Raw genomic sequence first — 21,009 nt, 5'->3', positions numbered from 1 at the left:
TTAACAGAGCAAGGAAATTTTCACAGTATGTCTGATAATATTTTTTCTTCTAAGGAAAGTCTTATTTGTTTTATTTTGGCTGGAATAAAATCAGCTTTTAATTTTTTAAAAAACATTTTAAGGTCAAAATTATTAGCCCCTTAAAGCTTTAAATTTTTCCGATAGTCTAAAGAACAAAACATTGTTATATAATGACTTGCCTAATTATTTTAACCTGCCTAGTTAACCTAATTAAGCTTTTAAATGTCACTTTAAGCTTAATACTAGTGTCTTGGAAAATATCTAGTAAAATATTATGTATCATGTTTTTAAATTTATTATTAAAATGATTATGTTTAGAAATGTGTTAAAAGAATCTTTTCTCTGTTAAACAGAAATTGGGGGGGGGGAATAAACAGGGGGGCTAATAATTCAGGGGGCTAATATACTAATATATATATATATATATATATATATATATATATATATATATATATATATATATATATATATATATATATATATATATATATATATATTAGTTAATTAGTAAGAAGCCCATTTTAAAAAGGCATTAGCACTGCAACAAGGTGCAAGTGCAAAAATAGTTTCTAATCTTATCTCTATCTCAGCTCTCATGCCTATTATCAGCAGAGATCAGTTGTTGTGGGAGCAGGCCGCCTACTCATTTGTGGCTGACAGATGTGTCAGCAAATCTTGTTCTTCTGGAATGCAGTTGATTTTCAATGTACCTTTATTCATTTACCACTACAGTGCTGCTCGGAGTGTTCAGAGCCCAGGATGGCACAGAGCTTGTGCACCTTCTGCAACAAGTGGCTGTGTTTCCAGTGCACCGACTTGCATCAGCACGAGAGAAGCTCCAGCCAGCCTTCTGACCTGCAGCACCAGCCTCGAGACCCTCCTTCCCCATCCGAAATAGGCAAGATTATCGCTTTTTCAACCTGTAATCTGTAATTACTTTCCTCTTTCCTTGCACATTCCCACACGGACATTATCAGCTCGGCAGCATATTTTTCTAACCCCTCTCTTCTTTAACACAATGAATAATGCATTTTATAATAAGTGTGAATAATTATCCCCCGTGATGTATTGTAGTGTTGTATTTTTTATGTGACCCAGTTTCTAAAACTGATTCTCTCTGAGCGAACGCAGCACAAATTTGCCCAACACTAGCGTTCTTTTCAGTGATACTCCTGAGCTTTTCGGGTTCGAAAATCCATCGAACGCTATCAGCAGCACAGCGATCAAGAGAAGGGGAGGTGAAGTGACAGAAAGAGCGACAGAAAAAGAACGATGAGACAGCGGTGGAGTGTGAGAGAAACAGAAGTGCGGGTGTGAAGCAGGATGTGGTCGGTCACCAGTTTGCACCAAAGCAGTGGGAGCTCTTCTGTGCTGGAGCCTGTGGTCTGGTTCTTTAACACATGTCTCCCTGTGCAGTGTGTGTGTGTGTGTGTGTGTGTGTGTGTGTGTGTCTCAGTGTGTCTGTTTCTGTCTACCCTTCACTGTCAGAGCTGACGCTGATGGACACACTGTATATCCAGTGTGACAGGTGCTGTCGGTCCAGACCCTTCCTTTCTAATGGACTTCTGCTTGACTAACTCTCTTTCTTTGGTTGCAGGTTTTGTGTATGCAGAGGGACTGTTAAAGTAGTCAGGGTTTATTAGGTGCAGTGGAATGAGTGGTAAATGGGAATGTTTATTTGTTTTTGTTTATTTATTTGCTTCGGCTTTAGTTAATGTTGATGCCTGTTTTCAAAGAAACTCATTTGCAGAGGAACCCAGACAAACACCTTTTAAAACCTAGTCTTCTTCTTCTTTGTGTGTATATGCAGAGCTAAAGCAAGCAGGTGCATGTTGTTGAAATTATAATGATAAAATGATATGACATAAAATAAATATATAAATATAAAATATAAACATAAAAATAAATATAAAAATACATCAATGTCATTTAGGTTTAATTTAAGTTTGAATAAGTTAAACAAATAATTAATATCTTTCTTAATTATTTATATTTTTAATAATTTCGAAGCAGTATTTGTAACTTTATTTTGTTCTTTAAAATCACATTTTTTAAAAACAGTTACTGTAAATAATTAAATAAAAACATAAAATAAATAAATATTAAATAAATTAAAAAAATTAAATAGAAATTTGTGTATGTAGACTGTATGATCGAAAATAATTGGATCTGATGGTTATCCATCCATCCCTTCATCCATCCATCTATCCGTCTATCTATCCATCTATCCATCCATCCATCCATCCATCCATCCATTCCTATGTCCATCAATCCGTCCGTCCGTCTATCCATCCATTCATCCATCCATCCATCCATCCATTCCTCTGTCTATCCATCCATCCATCCATCCATCCATCCATCCATCCATCCATCCATCCATCCATCCATCCATCCATCCATCCATCCATCCATCCAATCATCCATCCATCCATTCCTCTGTCCATCCATCTGTCCGTCCGTCCAACCGTCCATCCATCCATCCATCCATCCATCCATCCATCCATCCATCCATCCAACCATCATCCAACTATCCATCGATCCCTCCATCTATTTTATTTTATTTTATTTTGTTTTATTTTATTTTATTTTATTTTATTTTATTTTATTTTATTTTATTTTATTTAGTAATTAAAAAAATAAATTAATTTATTAATTAATTTATTTGTTTATTTATTTGTTTATTATATATATATATATATATATATATATATATATATATATATATATATATTATTTTATTTATTTATTTTTAAATTTTTTTTATTTTATTTATTTATTTATCTCTTATTTTATTTTTATTTTATTTTAATGTAAAATTTTTAAATTTTAATTTATTAAAATTTATTTAAATTTATTCTTATTTTAATTTAATTTTTTTTTAAAGCATGTTACTTCAAAACAAATCAATCAAAGTCAATTATTTCATTCATTATTAGTTCATTGTTGAGTTTATGGCAGAAATTGTTAATGAAACGCATGTAAACGCAATATGTGTTACTTTATTTGGCTCTTCAAAAGCAATAAATTAAATAAATTAAATTAAATTAAATTAAATTAAATTAAATTAAATTAAATTGATAAAACATGTCTGTGTAGGTAGTTTACTCAATCAATCAACTCCCAGCATTACGATCTGATGGGTTTTTAAATGTCCACATCTGGTTTTATATCAAAAAATGTGGCCCGTTCTGCAGGCAGGCGCACATGAAAGAATTATCTGTTACTTTATTTGGCTTTTCAAAAGCACACGTACACTTACATTCCTGCTATTGGCAGAGCTTTTAATGAGACATTAACAGATTGATCAAAGCTCTGCTGTGTTCCATTTTTGTCCGTTTCTTTTTTTTTTTTGTCTTCTCTTGCTGGAAACTGATGCATTTATACGTCCAGGAGTATTTATAAGCATTTTGATGTGCTTTGTTCCTCCACTAAAAATAAATGAAGAGTGACTCACGGAGGTCAGCGAGGTCCTGTGCACTATATTGCTCAAAATGATTCAAACACCCACTTAAAACCTCATTAAACCTGCAGAACGTCCACGTGATTGCATTATCACGTTTGTTTTCCTGCATTTTCAAGAGCACGCTTAAGTGATAATTCTTTCAAACATACGATTCTTGATTAGGGATAATGTGTTGTTAATGGCCGTCCTCTAATATCGCACATTTCCTCCATTGTGTTGCGTGTTTCAGGAGCCGCTTGCTGTGGGCACGCAGTTGTCATGTGTCCTCTCCATAAACAGGAGCCTCTGGAGCTCTTGTGTGAAACGTGTGACCTCATGGCCTGCAGCATCTGTCATCTGTCCGCCCACAAAGACCACCGGTATGTGTAGAGGACACAAACCCAGCTGACACCAATGCCAACGTTTACAATGCACTTGTACACATTCTCTAATACGCTTTCATAAACACGTGCAGCAAGACGCTGACAGAACAGGTGGTATCATCAGATGTAGGCTATCGAGCATGCCGTGTGTAAACTTTAAAAGTCAAAGGTGTTTTTGTCTTGTTTTTAGACTGGTGCATGTTGGGAAGGCTCTGCAAGACCAGCGCTGGCTCCTGCAGAACCTCATGGCCCGAGTGGAGGAGAAGAGATCTGCTGTGGAGAGCACAGCCAAACAGATCCAGGGCAGGTGGGTGACCGATAGCTCACCGCCTACAACTCCCTCTCCATGATGATGCTAAAGTTAGCATTAATGCTAGTTAAAGGTCATCCCAGTATAGTTTTTTTTACCACTCATGTGGACAAGTCAAAATGGGATACAGCATCAGATACTCGCATTAATAAAGCATCAGTTTTATGACACTGTCCAACAATGATTACTGTTTTTAGATTTCTGTGAGGATTGGGGTAGGGGTAGACATGAATAAAATACAATTTAATGGGTTATTTAATAAATAATATGAATAATACTCTGTATATTTACTGTTTTTAGATTACTGTAAGGATTGAGGTAGGGCTAGACATTAATAAAATACAATTTAATGGGTTATTTAATAAATAATATGAATAATACTCTGTAAATTACTGTTTTTAGATTACTGTGAGGATTGGGGTAGGGGTAGGCCTTAATAAAATATAATTTGATGAATTATTTAATAAATAATATGAATAATACTAGTATAATTACTGTTTTACATTACTGAGATGGTTGGGACATGGGTAGATGTTAATAAAATACAATTTAACATTATTAACAAAATTTAATATTTTTTAATAAATAATATGAATAATATTCTGTATAATTACTGTTTTACATTACTGTGAGGGTTGGGTTTAGTGTTTGGGTTGTAAAATAAATAAAATAATTAATAAAATAGAATTATTAAATAATATAAATAATTCAAATTAACTTCAGGCCACAGCTGTATCTCTTTTAGCAACCACCACTCAAATGGTTTCATTAATCTCAAATGTCAGATATTTCTGTGCATGCATTGGAAGTCTAGTGTGCGCCCAGCATTTGGATTTTAGCTTTCCTTTACATTCCCAGCTAACAGAGAATGTTCCGAGAACATCCCATTATGTTCCTGAAATGTTGTGTAAATGTTAGCACATACTGTAAGTTTGGTTATGTAATAATAATAATAACAACAACAACAATAATAATTTTGGGAATATTCTTGTAATGCTGATAGAAAAATGTTCTTAGAACATTACTATAATGTGGTTGGAATAATTTAATGTCATTTTACATAATGTTCTGAGACATTAGGAAAACTTTCTGAATAGTGTTATTATAACCAACAAATGACCTTAATTCATAATCTAAAAACTTTTTGAACTGAGAATGTTAGGAAAATATTCTTAGAACATTAATATGTAATGTAGATGGAATGCTCTGGTAACACTTAAAAAAATTAATATAATATCAGACGTGGAATGATAGCTCAGTGGTTAGCACTGTCGCTTCACAGCAAGAAGGTTGTTGGTTTGAGTCTAGGCTGGGTCAGTTGGCATGTCTGTGTGGAGTTTGCATGTTCTCCCTGTATTCACGTGGGTTTCTTCAGGGTGCTCTGGTTTCCCCCACAGTCCAAAAACATGTTATTTAGTTGAATTGAACAAACTAAATTGTCCGTAGTAGTATGAGTGTGTTTGTGTGTGTGTGTACGAGTGTTTCCCAGTACTGGGTTGTGGCTGAAAGTGCATCCACTGCGTAAAACATATGCTGTAATAGTTGGCGGTTCATTCCGCTGTGGCAACCTCTGAAATAGAGACTAAGCCGAAGGAAAATAAATAAATGAATAACATGAGACTGAAATGTCCTGAAAATGTTTTGATTACTTTATTATAAAACATAAGAATAACATTAATACATCGTAATTATGTATCTTATGTAATTATGTATAAAATTGCTCAATATATGGGAAAATGATTTGATGGGGCATTCAATGAAATCTCTCACATTTTGTTAAAAACATTTAGTTATTTTCTGAAGATGAACACATTTGAGAGAAAACAAAACAAAACTTGACGGCAAATAAATGGTCTGGTCTTTGTATATCTTTCCCAGCGGATGTGTGGACTATGCCTTTTTAATTTAATTTATTTATTTAATCTTTGGAATGATTACAATTTTACATCTGGGTAGCAGTACTTTTGATAAAAAAAGCCAAAGTGATGACGTCTGAGAATCATTCTTTAAAAGGTGAAATCTTTCATCAGTTGAGCCCAAACGTCTATAAATATTAATGGACGTTTCATCAGGCTATTATTATTTTGACATTTTAGATATGGCAGAAAACCATGTGGCTGAGAAAACATACTGCATGAGCTTTTCTTCTTGTTTTTATATCTTTGGAAAATTTAACTCTAGATATAAATATGACATCTATAATAAATATTACATCTATTATGTATAGATCATATCATTTGCAGTGTAGAAATGGTAAAATGGTACCAATGTGATGAAAACAGTATGACGAAACAGATATTGGTCCACTATTTTAGGACGTCTGTGTGAAACAAAGTGTGCCCGTTCCTCATCTGAAACATCAACAGCTGGGATGCATAAGTCAACAAGCAATGTTTATATGAAGCATAATGACATGAACAAGATCTATTACTTCATGTGAATGATTTCAACAGATGTTTAAGCATCTAAACGTACCGCTTTGTTTATCCTCCTTGTTCGTTTTTCTCTCCGTTTGTCCAGACTCCACGGTATAAAGATCACGCAGAGGAAGGCGGAGAACCAGATAAAAATGGCAAAGATGATTATGATGAACGAGCTTAACAAACGGGCCAACCTATTAATAGAACAACTGGAGGTAATTACTTTTTCCCTCGTTTCCCTCTCCGTCTTTCTGCTCCAAACGTATTCATCTCCAAACATCCAGCTGACCGTGGATGTGCTGGTGATGGAGCGTCTTCAGCCAATCATGCAAATAGGCAAAATCTGCCAAGTAGCGACATATGCAGACAGATGGGGATCTTAGGAAAAGTGCTGAGGAGATCCATGTTTTTGTGGTTGTCTTCCGGTGCAGAGCATCTCCAGTGATTTCAAGCAACGTCTGGAGGACCAGCTGCAGGGGGCCATCGAGCTGTGCAGCCAGCTGGAGCACGTGCAGAACTTCATTACCTGGGCTACAGCCCACCACAGACGCAATCCTCTGCTATTCAGCAAAGAGCTGGTAGGATTCTCGCAACATCCAAGTAGGCTTTAGATGTTAACATTCCTGGCCGCTGCTCGCACAGCTTCTGGCAGGCCTCAAAAAGATGTCAGCGCTGTTAGTTCAAAGCAGCATCACCTGTTTTTATAACTGCACTTCAATCTCTTAGAGTTTGCATTAATCATTTTCCTGTGAACCGAAAATAGAGACAGTACAAGTTTCGGTTTCACTGGCAGAAAGCATGCAACATTTATAACCGTCTTTGCAATCATGAGATTTGATCTATAATTCATTTGTCAGATTGCTCTTCAGATGCAGCAATTACTGGAGCCGCTGATGCTCTCTGAAGCTTGGAGTCCATTGAAAATCAAGTTTAACTGGGATGCCAGCTTCTGGACCAAGCAGATGTCTACTTTAGGTAAGCTCAGCTTTTGGCTGATGGCTGTAGCTGTTCTTTATGCATGGATGGTGCACCTCCTGAAGTGTTAGTTTTGCACTTCCTGTCAGTGTTTGAACACTTGTAGGGGAGTGTGAGTGTGAACTAGTTTGGTTCATTGTGAATGATATTTGTTGTAAACTCTAATCACAATGCTTTATGCAAATACCACGTTGTTTATATCAATTTCACTTATTTGAATGGAGAACATTTTTTATTATTTATGATTTATTGAACATTTTTACATTTTACAAACATATCAAACAACCCTTATAGAAATAATAATGAAAAACATAAATAAATAAAATAATAAATAAAATAAAATGAAAGCAGGGCGTCACGGTGGCGCAGTGGGTAGCACAATCTCGTCACAGCAAGGTCGCTGGTTTAGGTCTCGGGTGGGTCAGTTGGCATTTCTGTGTGGAGTTTGCATGTTCTCCCCGTGTTTGCGTGGGTTTCCTTTGGGTGCTCCGGTTTCCCCCACAAGTCCAAAGACATGGGCTATAGGTGAATTGAATAAGCTAAATTAGGCGTAGTGAATGAGTGTGTTTGGGTGTTTTCCAGTGATGGGTTGCAGTTGGAAGGGCATCCGCTGGGTAAAACATGTGCTTGATAAGTTAGCGGTTCATTCCGCTGTGGCGACCCCTTATTAATAAAGGGACTAAACCAGAAAGAAAATGAATGAATGAATGAAAATTAAAGCCAATTACACAACTAAATGAGGGGCAGATGACTACATTTATGCAACAATCTAAATGTTACAATTCACAGTCATGAAAAATTACAAACTGGTGTATTATTATTGTCAAGAGCAAGTTAGGGTGATCAGTCTAGATCCAGCTGGAGAGTTTTAACACAAGATAAAAAAGGGCTTCCACATTTTAACAAACATTCTGTTATGTCTTTAAAGAGAGCATGAATGGAGAACATTCTAACAATGTCAACTTGATATTTTTTAACGATACATTTGTACATTTAAGGGGGGAATAGTTTATATAATAGTTAAGTTTATGCATACTGTAGCTTAGGTGTACAATTATTTGATGCAAGGCCTTAGATTGGTTATCTTGATTGTGTTACCAAGCATGAGGCCAACCTATTGATAGAGATAAATGTGGTCAAGGTAACATGACCACATTTGTTGCATTTTATCTGCTTACTCTGAGGCACATACTATACAGGTAAAGGCAAAATTCTTACCAATCAAACCACTGTTGTCCAATGTGGTCCTAATTAACCTAACTTGGCTAGTTAACCTAATTACTAGGGATGTCCCAATCAGGTTTTTTTGCCCTCGAGTTTCAGTCATTAGAGTCATTAGATCTTGAGTATCTGCCGATACCAAAACCTGATACAATAATTCTATAATACATAAAAAAAACAGTAAAAAAGAGCAAAGAAACAGATTCAGGATATTCCTTATGTATTATTTAATTCACCTTATTTTAACATTCAACTTTTTGCTTCAGTGAAGTAACTTGAACAATCAAGTAATAAATAACATCAATTTGCACAGTAAATATAAAAAACAGTGCAACAGTAAATGTAAAAAAAATCTAATATAAAAACAAATAGCACCTTAACTTAAAAGACTAGACAGGTAATGCCAAGTTTATCTAACAGTTTACTATAGCAATGTTGTGGTCATCAACTTTATAATACCTCCAGACTGCAAATATACTCTTGATTTCCGCTTCAAGCTGTTCTACTTTGTTGCAGAGACGCTATTGGTTAAAAGCCGACAAAGTGATGTCATGCCACACGCGTTGCTGATTCTGTGTGAAGTCAAGAAAGAGAGAAAGAGGTCTAACTCTCTGTCACCGCATAACTATAGATGTGATTATATATATATTGTCTGGATCGGGAGGTAATGTCAGATCAGACATCTTACTAATTACTACAATAGTTAAGCCTTTACTGGGCACTGTAATCTGAAAGTTAGTATCTTGCAAAATTTATAGAAAAATATTATGTACTGTCATTATGGCAAAGACCAAAGAAATTAGTTATTTGAAATCATTTATACAAAGTATTACATTTAAAATTGTTCCAACACTTGGAATTAAAAGAAAAAAAAAGTCTACTAATAAGTTGGTCTTTTGCCGCAGTTTTCATTTTCTTGATAAATGTGCAAGTGTATCAGGAAGATTTAGTTGTCTTCATCTCTTCGGGTGGAAGCAGTGTTTTATTTACACAAGGTTGATGCAATTTGCTAATTTTGTGTGCAAGTGAAATTCTCAGCTTTGCATGAAAACACAGCTAGCAATGCAAGGTTTAGAGGTACAGAAAATTAAATGAGGATCACATCAGTTGGCGGTCAATCACTTTACTGATTCCCCTTGCTTTAGGTCAGCTGGTTGTTGAAGGTGGAAGTCGTTCATACTCAGACGTTGTTGGTCACTCCAGTATCCTGCGACCCCAGCCTGTTCCGTGCATAGCGATGCCTCCTCTGTGCCATGCAGTGCGGGAGCCTGGCTGTGCCTACCAGACCTTCTGCCAGCCCTCGCTCTGCTGCCTGCATTGCAGGCCTGCTCAAACCGTCCCATTGGAGAAATTCCCTGCCCAGTGTGCTCAGGCTACCAGACGGAGCTCCCCGCCATCACTGCACAGCTGCTGGGATACAGAAACATCCGTCCCTGTACATCCACCTGGAGCTCAGCCCATGCAGCAGTCCACCTCTCACCCTGGATCTGACCTCGTTCAGCATGGAAGCAGCTCCTCTCAACCCCGGCACCCTGTAGGATCCAACATCGAGTTGCTCCCTGCTGATTCAGGCCAGACTGTCATGGATGAGAAAAGTTCTACAACAGGTCAGAAAGCCAGCAGAAGAGGGCAAACATCTGCACCCGAAGCATCTACAGGGCCAGAGGCTTCAGCAGATGCAGAGCTGCCACAGATCCACAAACAGGCTCAAATGCAGACCACCGCAGAAACCAGCTGCCAGCCTATGGTTGAACTGCAGTCCATAGCTGCTCGCATTGGTGATGATGATGACAGGGTGAGTTTCATTAGCGTGTCACTGTTTATCGTTACTTTGCAAAGCAATACCTTTGCTCTCAGTGCGCTCAATACTGACCACAGTCCTTAGGCTTGGCATTCTTTAGTGTTTGCAAAGGTTGCATTTCAACCACGCTGTTAACTGGTCCACCACAAACCCTAGCAGATGAAAAGACCACCGAGCTGCAATGCAGACATGCAGTCTGGGTGCTTACAGTATAGCCACTTTCATTTTGCTAGTTTGACAAGATTTTAGGTTAAGTACTGTATGAATGAATGGAAAGTATATCTATTAGGTGATTTCTTTAATGTGTCTAGTAGCAACTTTACAGCATTTTTTAAAAAAAAGTTGACTTTGCCCTACTTGTGGGGTTGTGTTAGACTTGTTGGTTGTGTAAAAGTCACTTTTTATTGCTACTTGTTTTGTGATGTTGGTTTGATGCATCATGTTCTTGTAAAAGAGGCTTTCAAACAGAGGGTCGAGCCTATCATGGGGCCTCATAGAACATTTAATGAGGCCTCAAAATAACTTTAAGTAGTTTGAGTACATAAGCTGAAGCTGCTAATTTAAGCACATTAAAAATGTATATAATTCTTTAGTCACCACTAGAGCTGTGAACCTACACTAGTCTCACGGTTCGGTTCGGTTCCGATTATCATGCCATCGATTCGGTTCAATTCGATATTTCGGTGCATCACGGTGCATTGACGATGCTTTTATATTTTCTTCACAGCAGCAGCTCTTGTATTAAAATGTATGAATATATTTATATTTATATAAGCTATTATTTGTAATACAATTGTGTCATTTAATACAAACAGTTAGATATATAAACTGTAACTTTTAAAAAAAACGAGCATTTAGCAAATAATATAAACAAATATAAATATCCAGCTCAATTTCTGATCCTTGTCTAGTTCTATTACACCTCTTTGATTGGTTACACCCTCAACAAAAATGGTTGCGATTGGCTCTTGCGCGCTGCGGTCTTTAGATGAATAATAAGCGGCAGGCGGCAGCGGCGATCTCACAGCTGTTCTTTGATAGACACGGTGGAGAAAACTCTGCAGACATGCGCTCGTTTCTGTATCCAAAAGTAACGCTGTAAAACAGCCGAGAGGAAAAGAAAAGTCACGCCAGCAGGTCAAATGGGCCACTGTGTGTGTGTGTAAGAAAGAGAGAGAGACAGAGGCAGAGCAAGAGCGAGCGAGAGAGAGAGAGAGAGAGAGAGAGAGATGGGGTAGGCTACTTTCATTCTCAAACACACAGTGAAATTGTGCAAAGTTCATGAGTATTAAGTTGTTAGAGCGTTGTAAATACTCGCGATCGTCTCTCTCATGACAGAGCGCATATGAGGTAAATGACGTCAGTAATAACCGGTTATGATTATTACTGAACCGATACCGAATTGTCCGCGTCTGCATCGCGGTGCATTGAAGAAACGATTAATTTTGACACCCCTAGTCACCACCTAAACAACCATCTTTAAAAAGTGCATATAAAATCAAGTGTGACTTCTAGACTTAAAAACAGTAATCAGTAAATAAAGATCAATTAGACCAATGTTGAAAATAACTTTTCTATTCACAATTAATTGTACAATTATTTAATAATTGTTTAATTTAAACTATTAACTATTAAACAAAGTTATAAGTCAGTATTCTAAACTATATACAAGTACACCCATCACAAATCTACCTTTTAAATGTATATTTTCTATAAGATGCCATACAATATTATATTTGTACATATGCATTGTATTAGTCAGTTCTGAAACCAAATCTGTAGCTAATCAAAAAATAATTTACAATTTCTAAAGGTGTTCAGCAACGAAAATATTATTCAATAATAATAATTTCTGTTTAATAATCTGGTTTGTTCAAATGCAGCAAAATTTACTACCTATATTCAGTGAAAAATTAAAAAAATAAATCAAAACGGGATGTACTCATCTGCAGCTGTCAGAACAGAAGAAACCATTGCTACTTCACGAACATTCATTTAGACATAGTATTTGAATGATTCTCTTGCGTAATGTCTAAAATGATCACAAAACAGGTGATTTTGCCATCAGTCTACAGAGATTCCCTACTATTTCTCTGTTGCAATAGAGAGATCACAATAATTAACCCCAAAAAAGCCAGCGCAAAGCAAAAAATATCATTTTTACTATAGTATAAATACAGCACTACAACATACAAAAGAGAGAGGTCAACTTAGAATGTCACCTACCAGTTCTGTAATGATTTGTTCTGCTGTACTTTGAAACTATCCCTGAAAAAAAAGGACTTAATTATGCAGTTTCTGTCACCATCTTGTGGCGGAACGTCAATCATTTTTGCTCAGTATGACAGGTTCGTGCTGAATCTCTGAAAATATGCACTATCCTTTTAAATAAATTGCATAGTTGCAATTAGAGGTGTGAACCTACAATGGTCTCACGGTTCGGTTACAATTATCATACCATCGATTCGGTTCAATTCGATATCTCGGTGCATCACGGTGTGTTGACGATGCTTTCCATACACAGCTTTATATTTGGAGGAGTGGGGGATAACAAGCTGTCTGTACAGCACCAAGCAAGTGACACATAGCATCACGCTCTCTCTCATTCACACACATACACACACACACACACACACACACACACACACAAACATAGACAGCGACACACAGCATAACACTCTCTCCCATTCACACACATAAACACACACACACACGCACGTGTGCTTGCTCGGGAGCGATATTGTTAGACTGCCTGTTCAAATTACACCAGAGTTATCGACCGCTCCAGCGCTTTATGAAAAGTCACACGAGCAGGTCAAATGTGCCACAGTGAGAGTGAGTGAGAAAGAGAGAGAGAGAAATGGAGTTTACTTTCATTCTCTCAATCGCAGTGAAATAGGAGCTACTGATTTAAGTGTCAGTGAAAGACTGTCCTGCAAACACACATGCAGTGAAATTGTGCAGTTTCTGCATTTTTATGTAGTTGGAGCGTTGTAAATACGCCAGCTCGCCTCCTTTGCCATAATCAGTTACGGCGACATTGCACATATGAGATAAATGAAGTCAGTCCATATTAATTGTTTATGATTATTATTGTACCGATATCAAATTGTCTGCATCTGCATCGCGGTGCATCGAAGAAACAATTAATTTTGACACCCCTAGTAGCAATCTAAACAACTACATTCTAGCCTAAAAAAGCTTAAAAGTACATTATGTTGTACAACAGCTGCAATATTTGTCAAACTGTAGACCTCTGCTTGCCACTTGAGTGGGCAGAGTAATACAAAAGGGTGAAGAGGCTGTGTGAGTGCTGATATTACTTTAATATCTCACGGCTATCAGCCAATCAGATTGGAGAACCAGACAGAACTGTTGTATAAAAAGTTCTTGTTCATTTTTTCACAGAAGTTTTATGATGATATATAATAATATAATGATATTGATCTATAAGTTGCAAAAAAAAAAAAGGCAGCACAGTGTCGCAGTGGGTAGCACATTCACCTCACAGCAAGAAGGTCGCTGGTTCAAGCCCCGGCTGGGTCAGTTGGTGTTTCTGTGTGAAGTTTGCATGTTCTCCTCCTGTTGGCATGGGTTTCCTCAGGTTGCTCCGGTTTCCCCTACAATACCAAAAACTTGTGGCATCAGTGAATTGGGATAGTTAAAATTGTCCGCAGTGTATGTGTGTGAATACGTGTATATGGATGTTTCCTAGTGATGGGTTGCAGCTGGAAGGCCATCAGCTGCGTAAAACATGTGCTGGAAAAATTGGCTGTAGCGATCTCAGATTAATAAAGAGACTAAGCCGAAAAGAAAATGAATGAATGAGCAGCAAAAAAAAAAAAAAAAAAAGAGAAATACTTGACCAGTTATAATAACTCCCAAAATTCAAATATTAATTTACTCTGAATTTGTTTATACAGTAAAGCAATACACTTAAGTATTATTTGGTTAAAATACCCGTTAAGGTCATAAATAACGTCATGCCTCATGGACACGGCTCAGAATTTCACATGATTCACTGCAGTTTGTGCGGTATTTTCCATTAAAGACAGCTCATATTTTGCTTTACCATAAGTATATTTGTGGTGGATGACACCCTGAGAACGGCAAAGTTCAACATCACAATATTATCTCTCAATATTAATGTAGAAAGAGGAAATAGAATGATTCCCATCAGCATCATTTCTATTTACGTGGCTGTAATCTGCTTTCATGATGACAGCTGCTGACAGCACCTCTGCTAGCATATGGTGAGTAATAAGTGAGGAAACCTGCGGTGTGGGCTCGCAAACAATTAAAAACACACTAACACACAAACAGCTCCGCAACTGCTTCTCAAGCTGCACCGGACGACAACCAAATCAGGCAATAGAAGTTATTATTAGAGCTCTTGATGTCAGTAATTTGATGCATTTTCCTAAGACAAACACCCATCAAAATCAAGTTTCCCCCTTAAGATCTGGCACTCCAGAGGCAAATTAGTGTAATATTTTTTTATTATGTATCATCTTTAGCCCAAAACTATGACATGATTAAAGGGAGTGAAAATAAATAAAAAAACAGCGCTTGGGTGCAACCGCATATTTACTTAACCTGGCATTAATGAGAAGCTCTGGGAATTGAAGGAGCGGCTGTTGCATTTTTCTTCTGCTCGCTGTATAAAGCCCACACGATTACTTCTGAAGTCTCCAAGACCTCCTACCTTCACTCTGCACCCACACATGCTTGCAAGACGCTCGATTCATTACACCTCTCCTCCTGGGCTTCTAGTAGGTGAGTGTTTTTTTAATCCTGAGGTAATTATGCGGCAGAGAAGACAGTCGGAGGAGGGCCCTTCGTGGAGCGCACATTCATCGGGCCGCCGCTTCAGACTCTGACATTTGTCGTGCCAGCGAAGGATGCAGTCGCTTGGGCTTTTCTCCAACTTCTCGCATTACTGAAATCATGACAAGAGAAGAGAAAGTCTAATCTCTGATGTGTTAATGCCGCTTATTCAAAGAAGCCTTCCGTGGCCCCAGAAGTGGGATTTACATATGATAATTGGCGCTGTAACTAAGTGGTATATTATCATCAGGAGAGTTATCGTGTTGATAGATTGTCGCGATTGTTGGTCCTTGTGCTGCAAAGCAGCGTTGTCACATTGCTCAAGGTTGTTGTTCGTCACCTCTGTTGTCACTGTTGCTATGGCTGTGGTTTGCCGCATGTGCTGTCAGATTTACTTTTAGCCTAATGAGAGTTTGGCTCTCTTGCGTAGAGATCCTCAGAGCTGGAGATGTTCGCGCTGGTTCAGGGCCAGGTAGGCGATGGTCGGAGTTGTCCAGGTTTGAAGAGGGCGAGCAGGTCTCAAAGCAGTGCGGATGCACCCAGAGGACCTCGTAAAAGGCTCTGTAAAGACAGGTCGATCAAGGATGCTCACGGCCTGGCAACAGCGACTGGGGACCAGGGATGTACAACGCAGCAGGTGAATATTTTCTTTTTCCAGAGCGTGATGAGACAAGTGCGCACTGTTAAATATACATGGTGGTTTTTGTAATGATATCATGTTTCTTCAAGGAGTGATTTTAGATCAGAGTTCTTCAAATAACTTGAACAATGTTTTTTTTTTCTTCAGTGTTAAGAAGCTTTTGTGGAATGGAAATATCCTAAGTCCTAAAATTAATGGCAATAATAGACTTTGTTTTTTAGATTGTAGGCCTATTAGGGAGTAGTTCTTAACCCTCCAAGAGAGGATGGAGATGTTTTGAGAGGTTTTCCATGTACACCTTAAATCAAAAATAAGTAAATAAATAAATAATATAAATAATAATAATAATCAAAGGCTTTTTTTTATTTATTACTATTATGCCTGGTGTTTTGTATGTTGGTGTGCACGCTCACATTGGTGCCCTGTGAAGCATGAATGAAAACAGGACTCCTGTGTGTCTGCACTGAGCAGTGCATGTAAATGAATCTGCATTTAAACGGGTCGGGTTAACCAGTGATTTAAACACCAATTCATAAAGACAGCCATTTACTTGAACAAATCCTGAACAAATCAGCCAATTTAAGAAAATAATAATAAGATTTTAAGTAGTTCTTAACCTAGGAAACTTCCAAGAGAGGTCAGAGATGTTTTGAAAATGTTCTCAAATGAGGCCAGATAAACTTAAATGGATATTTCTTAATTATTTAAGCTTTGCAATTTTAATCTGTGCACACTCTTAATTTCCATGTATTAAAGTAAAAAATGTTAAATGTTATGGATAGCAGTAGAATTTTGCATAGTTGTTTAACTTATTCGGTTTCTAAAATATATATATTTTCATAATTAATATGATTTTAAAAAATGGTATATTTACTGTTTTCAAATTCATTATTGAAATTATTGAATTAAATTTAAATTTTACTTAGGTATATATATATATATATATATATATATATATATATATATATATATATATATATATATATATATATATATATATATATATATATATGAGCAATATCAGGCCTCGTGCCAATGGACACCTCCAACTACCATTATACTCTTACTGCCATTATACTGCCATATTGCATTGCTACAAGTGTGATATTGAAGTTTATACAACAGTTTGATGGCATAATCGTGTGTATAAAAAGTAAATCAAACACGGAGAGTCTAAAAATCATTTTGTATGAGGAACTACTTTCTTCTGCCATTCATGCACATCTGCAGCTGACTTCAGAACAGCAGAAGCCATTACTAATTCACCAACGCCACTTTAGGGCTAGTATTTGAATGATTCTCTAGCGCAATATCTAAAGTGATGACAACATTTTGCTCACATTTTAAGATTATAAGAACATGAGTGAAAACATGAAAAGCCAACAGTCTACAGGCATTTCCCATTATTTCTCTGTTGCAATCCGGATATCACAATAATTAAGGGACATTTGAAGGGACATTTTTTGGCCCCATGATGAAAACGGGTTAAAAAATCACACAGGATGAAGTATTTTGAAAATAGGGTGGGTAGTGTGATAGAATATACAATTTGTACAGTATAAAAACCTGTACAATGTTACTTTTATGGGAAGTCCCCATAAAGAAAGCTGTTCAAGTGTGCATGTGTGTGTGCTTATGTGGTTAACTATAATAACCCTTGTGGATTATATAGGGCCTATTAGAAGGTTTAAACCACCAGTAGTCATGGCAACAAGGATGCCTGTGAACCTTTTTGGTAAACCATACTTTTAAGAAAGTATGAATAGTGCATTGATGTGAATAATTCACTACATTAATATTCATGGTAATTGACATTGATGAAATGCTCTTGACCTGAAGCGCTTTTCATCATGATTCCTTTTCAAGTCCATTTCAAACCCCCCAGCCTCTGTCACAACTGTGAAACACCAGTTCAGTGTTTACAGCTCTCTGACTTTCCTTTTAAGTGCACAAATCGGAAGATGTACATCAAAAGAGAGATAACTGTTGTCTAGGAAACAGTTCCTTTAACCTCTTTCTAAGAACAAATGAGATGCAGCAGCCCACAGAACTGATTGTGTTCAGCTAAACAAGTTCACCTGCGTTCATATTCTCTGATTTAGTCTGCATGCTGCTGTTGTCACGTCACTGGATTCATTAATTGTCAATAAAGAGGCAGTGTTTCAAAACCTTGATGTTGCTGTTCTCTCAACTGTATCTCAGCAGACCTGTGCACAGCTCCATGCTTCAGAGATGTACCCAAGCAGTCACGTCGCATCTTCACTGACCACCTACAAATCCGAACCAGGTGATAAAGAAAGTCTGTCATGTTTATCTTTCAATGTACATACAATGTATGTACATACACTCAGGTGTCAAACTTAGTTCCTAGAGGGCCGCAGCCCAGCACAGATTAGTTCCACTTACAGGTAATGCAGAGGTCACACTAGACTTTCAGCATGTGAAATTCTGTCGTACGGCACTGCGAAAGGGGGCGAGATTAAACAAGATGATTAGACATTAAAAAAGGTGAGTGATTGATCAATGTTGTAAAATTTATTTTTTTGGATTGGTCACATGCAGTCATGTACTGTTCACAGGTCAGAGTTCACCAAGCTTGAACTTTGCTAGCTTCAAAGTGAACTGCAAAACTTCTCTGTAAGACTGAAGTCTGCCGCATTCACAGGTGTATGAATGGGGTGAAAAGTGCAGTGTGACCACAGCTGAAGTGTTGAAGAAAGGTCAAAACTAAACTGTGCAGGGCTGTGCTTTCCTCCAGGAACTGAGCTTGACACCCCTGTTCTAGTAGCTTAATCTATCAAGGCAAGGCATGTTTTTTTATAGCAGATTTCATACACAGTGGTAATTCAAAGTGCTTTACAAAAACAGGAATAAAAGAAACAAGTATAAGAAAATAAGAAAACAAATAATAAAAGTAATTAAAAACAGATAAACTGAATGTGTTAAAACAGGTTATAAAAGAATAAAAAAAGAAAGGAAAGAAATAATAGTGTAATCTGTAGCACAGTGCTCATTCAGTAAAGGCACAGCTAAACAGAAGTGTTTCAGTCTTGATTTGAATTTACCTAATGTTGGAGCACATCTGATCATTTCTGGAAGCTGATTCCAGTGGCAGGGGTGATTAGATAACATCTAATAGCTAAAGGCTGATTCACCCAGCTTTGAATGAATTCTTGAAATTTCTAATTTATTTGGTCCTTAAGATCTGAGTGATCTGTTAAGTTTGTATTCAGTGAGCATATCTGTAATTTATTGAGGTCCTAGGCCTTTTAGTGATTTATAGACAAGTAATAATACTTTAAAATCTATTCTGAATGTAACTGTAGCTATTTTAAATAACATGTTTTTGTTTCTGGTTTCAGAAAATGTGTATGCATATGCCTATGAAAACAAAAGGCTGAAGACTAGAAAGAAGCACAGAAATTCTAGAGACGATCCGCACACCAGGTACAATTGTTCGATTGTTTTAAATGGATTCATACATATATTTGCAGAAAATAAATCCAATTGTAGTCAATTAAAAAGAAAGAAAGGGAAAAACTCTTGTTTTATTATATAATAATAATAATTATTATAAAAAAAATAATAATAATAATAAGGGTGACGCAGTAGGTAGTGCTGTTGCCTCACACCAAGAAGGTCGCATGGTCGAGCCTCGGCTGGGTCAGTTAGCGTTTCTGTGTGGAGTTTGCATGTTCTCCCTGCATTTGCGTGGGTTTCGTCCGGGTGCTCTGGTTTCCCCCACAGTACAAAAACATGTGGAACAGGTGAATTGGGTAGGCGAAATTGTCCGTACTGTATGTGTGTTAATGAGTGTGTGTGTAGGTTTCCCAGAGATGGGTTGCGGCTGGAAGGGCATCCGCTGCGTAAAAATGTGCTGGATAAGTTGGCGGTTCATTCCGCTGTGGCACCCTCAAATTAGTAAAGGGACTAAGCTGAAAAGAAAATGAATACCTACTTTACTATGTCCAATCAGCTCTCAGTAGAAGCCACACCCACTGTTTTATCATTCAATATTCTTTTAAACATTTTGTCATTGAGTGCCACCAAGTCATGTTTAAATGTAACTTTAACAATTCAAAGCATGTGAACAGTAGCTGCAATCCCATTGGTTGAAAAAAAATAATATAAATAATAATAATAATAATAATAATAATAATAATAATAATAATAATAATAATCAGAGGCCTTTTTAAAATACAACATTATGCCTGGTGTTTAGCATGTTGGTGTGCACGCTCACATTTGGTTGCCCTATGAAGCATGAACAAAAACAGTACTGCTATATATCTGCAAAAAACACTGCATGTGAATGAATCTGCATTTTAAATGGGTAGGGTTAACCAGTGATTTAAACACCAATTCATAAAGACAGCCATTTACTTAATCAAATCCTAAACACAGCAGCCAATTTAAGAAAATTATAATAACATTTTAAAGTGCAACTCTAAGCGTGCGGTACCAGCATTTATGGCTGTATCTAATATCTAATACTAAGCAGTTATTCTGATGGAAAACCACAGTGAGCCCCTAGAGAATCTCATCTGTTGGCAACAGTTTATTTATAAACGCTTCTCATTACAAATATGGAAGGATATAATTGACTGAAACTGAGCCACACTAAGACACCAGATCATAAAAGAATACAGCTCTCCACTTTACCCTGAAACACACAGCATTTATTTACAGTATGTGATAAGTTGTGTTTTTTTTTTGTGCAACGTCTTAGAGCAGAGATGCCCAAACTAGGGCCCGCTGGCCAAAGTTGTCCCATTGTAACCTTTGAGAAGAGAGGGAGAATTGTGGGAAGGGTTGAAGTTAATGGTTTAATGCTTTATTTTTAGGCTGCTAAAAAAACTTGAATTAAATGTTTCAATGTTGTAAATAAAGGCAGGTGCAGCTTGACTAGTGTATTCGGCATTAAATTCAATGTTATAAATGGAATACTTATGTTTTCATTAAAATAGGT

General features: G+C 36.9%; 1 protein-coding gene across 4 annotated transcripts in view; it reads left to right on the top strand.

Annotated features, from left to right (window-relative positions):
• trim66 (tripartite motif containing 66) overlaps positions 1–21,009 on the top strand; it is a 44,712-nt gene that overhangs the window by 17,354 nt on the left and 6,349 nt on the right. For 2 of the 4 annotated variants that reach the window (XM_087261160.1, XM_087261161.1), the window contains exons 3-12: positions 754–919; positions 3,714–3,843; positions 4,037–4,153; positions 6,677–6,791; positions 7,008–7,154; positions 7,434–7,551; positions 9,918–10,567; positions 15,831–16,037; positions 18,246–18,327; positions 19,403–19,487. In XM_087261160.1, the coding sequence (XP_087117286.1) occupies positions 754–919; positions 3,714–3,843; positions 4,037–4,153; positions 6,677–6,791; positions 7,008–7,154; positions 7,434–7,551; positions 9,918–10,567; positions 15,831–16,037; positions 18,246–18,327; positions 19,403–19,487 (1,817 nt within the window). Of the gene's footprint in view, positions 1–753; positions 920–3,713; positions 3,844–4,036; positions 4,154–6,676; positions 6,792–7,007; positions 7,155–7,433; positions 7,552–9,917; positions 10,568–15,830; positions 16,038–18,242; positions 18,328–19,402; positions 19,488–21,009 lie in introns of all 4 variants that reach the window. The other 2 variants (XM_087261158.1, XM_087261159.1) reach the window with 1 other exon arrangement.

The sequence above is a fragment of the Danio rerio genome, chromosome 7 (assembly GCF_052040795.2).
Source record: "Danio rerio strain M-AB ecotype USA chromosome 7, GRCz13ab, whole genome shotgun sequence".
NCBI lineage: Eukaryota > Metazoa > Chordata > Actinopteri > Cypriniformes > Danionidae > Danio > Danio rerio.
This window is presented reverse-complemented; position numbering and strand designations above follow the sequence as displayed.